General features: G+C 75.9%; 1 protein-coding gene across 2 annotated transcripts in view; it reads left to right on the top strand.

Moving 5' to 3' along the window:
* Positions 1-464: 464 nt before the first annotated feature.
* SETD2 (SET domain containing 2) overlaps positions 465-768 on the top strand; it is a 90,644-nt gene continuing 90,340 nt past the window's right edge. For both annotated transcript variants that reach the window (XR_001145037.1, XM_004676234.2), the window contains exon 1: positions 465-626. Coding sequence is in view for 1 of the 2 variants with exons in the window: in XM_004676234.2 (XP_004676291.1) it covers positions 556-626 (71 nt within the window). In the remaining variant the exon portion in view is untranslated. The remainder of the gene's footprint in view (positions 627-768) is intronic.

A 768-nucleotide genomic window follows, 5' to 3' on the forward strand; every position in this document is an offset into this window, starting at 1 on the left:
TCGGGCTTCCCCCCCAGACGTCGCTCGCAACCACCCTGAGGCGGGCCCAGTGACGCCTCGCCTCAGACGGGCCGGAGGGAGGGGTCGCGGCACCGCCCCTCCAGGTCCGGGGCGGGCCAACTTCGCTCGGGCCCGGGGCTTATTGTTCCGGGAAGCCGCAGTCGGGGTCGGGCCGGGCGGCCGACTTTCCCCGAGCCCCGCCCGCCGGCGCCTGGGGTGGGCCAGCAATTTCGGGTGCACACACCGGAGACTGACCGAGGCCCGTGCGTGTCTCTTTAAGGGGCCGGGCCTGTGCGGCCGAGGGGCGGGCGGGGTGCGCCGCGCTCCCCGTGCGAGTGTGTGGGGGTGAGAGCGGCGGGCGGGCGCCGGAGGGAGGGAGGGAGGGAGGGAGGGTGAGAGGGAGGGAGGGAGCGGGCGAGCGAGCTAGCGACGCGGGCCGCTCCTGCCGCCGCCGCCGCGGTCGGACCAGCGGCCTCCTCCCCACCCCTCTGTCCCCTCCCTCGCGTCGCCCTGCCGCGGGGAGGGGGCTCGCGTCGCTGCCTTCAGCCGCTCCCGATGAAGCAGCTGCCGCCGCAGCCGCCTCCGAAGATGGGGGATTTCTACGACCCGGAGCACCCGACCCCTGAGTAAGTATCGGCTCCGCGGCCTCCCCTGCGGCCGTCCGCGCCTCTCTCAGCTGGAGCCGAGGGCGGCGCGTCCTGACGGGTGGCGGCGCGAGGAGTAACGGGCCCGTGGTGGACTCGCGCTGGCGGCGTGGGGAGCAGGCCC

This window comes from Condylura cristata, unplaced genomic scaffold, assembly GCF_000260355.1.
Source record: "Condylura cristata isolate star-nosed mole 26May11 unplaced genomic scaffold, ConCri1.0 scaffold00004, whole genome shotgun sequence".
NCBI lineage: Eukaryota > Metazoa > Chordata > Mammalia > Eulipotyphla > Talpidae > Condylura > Condylura cristata.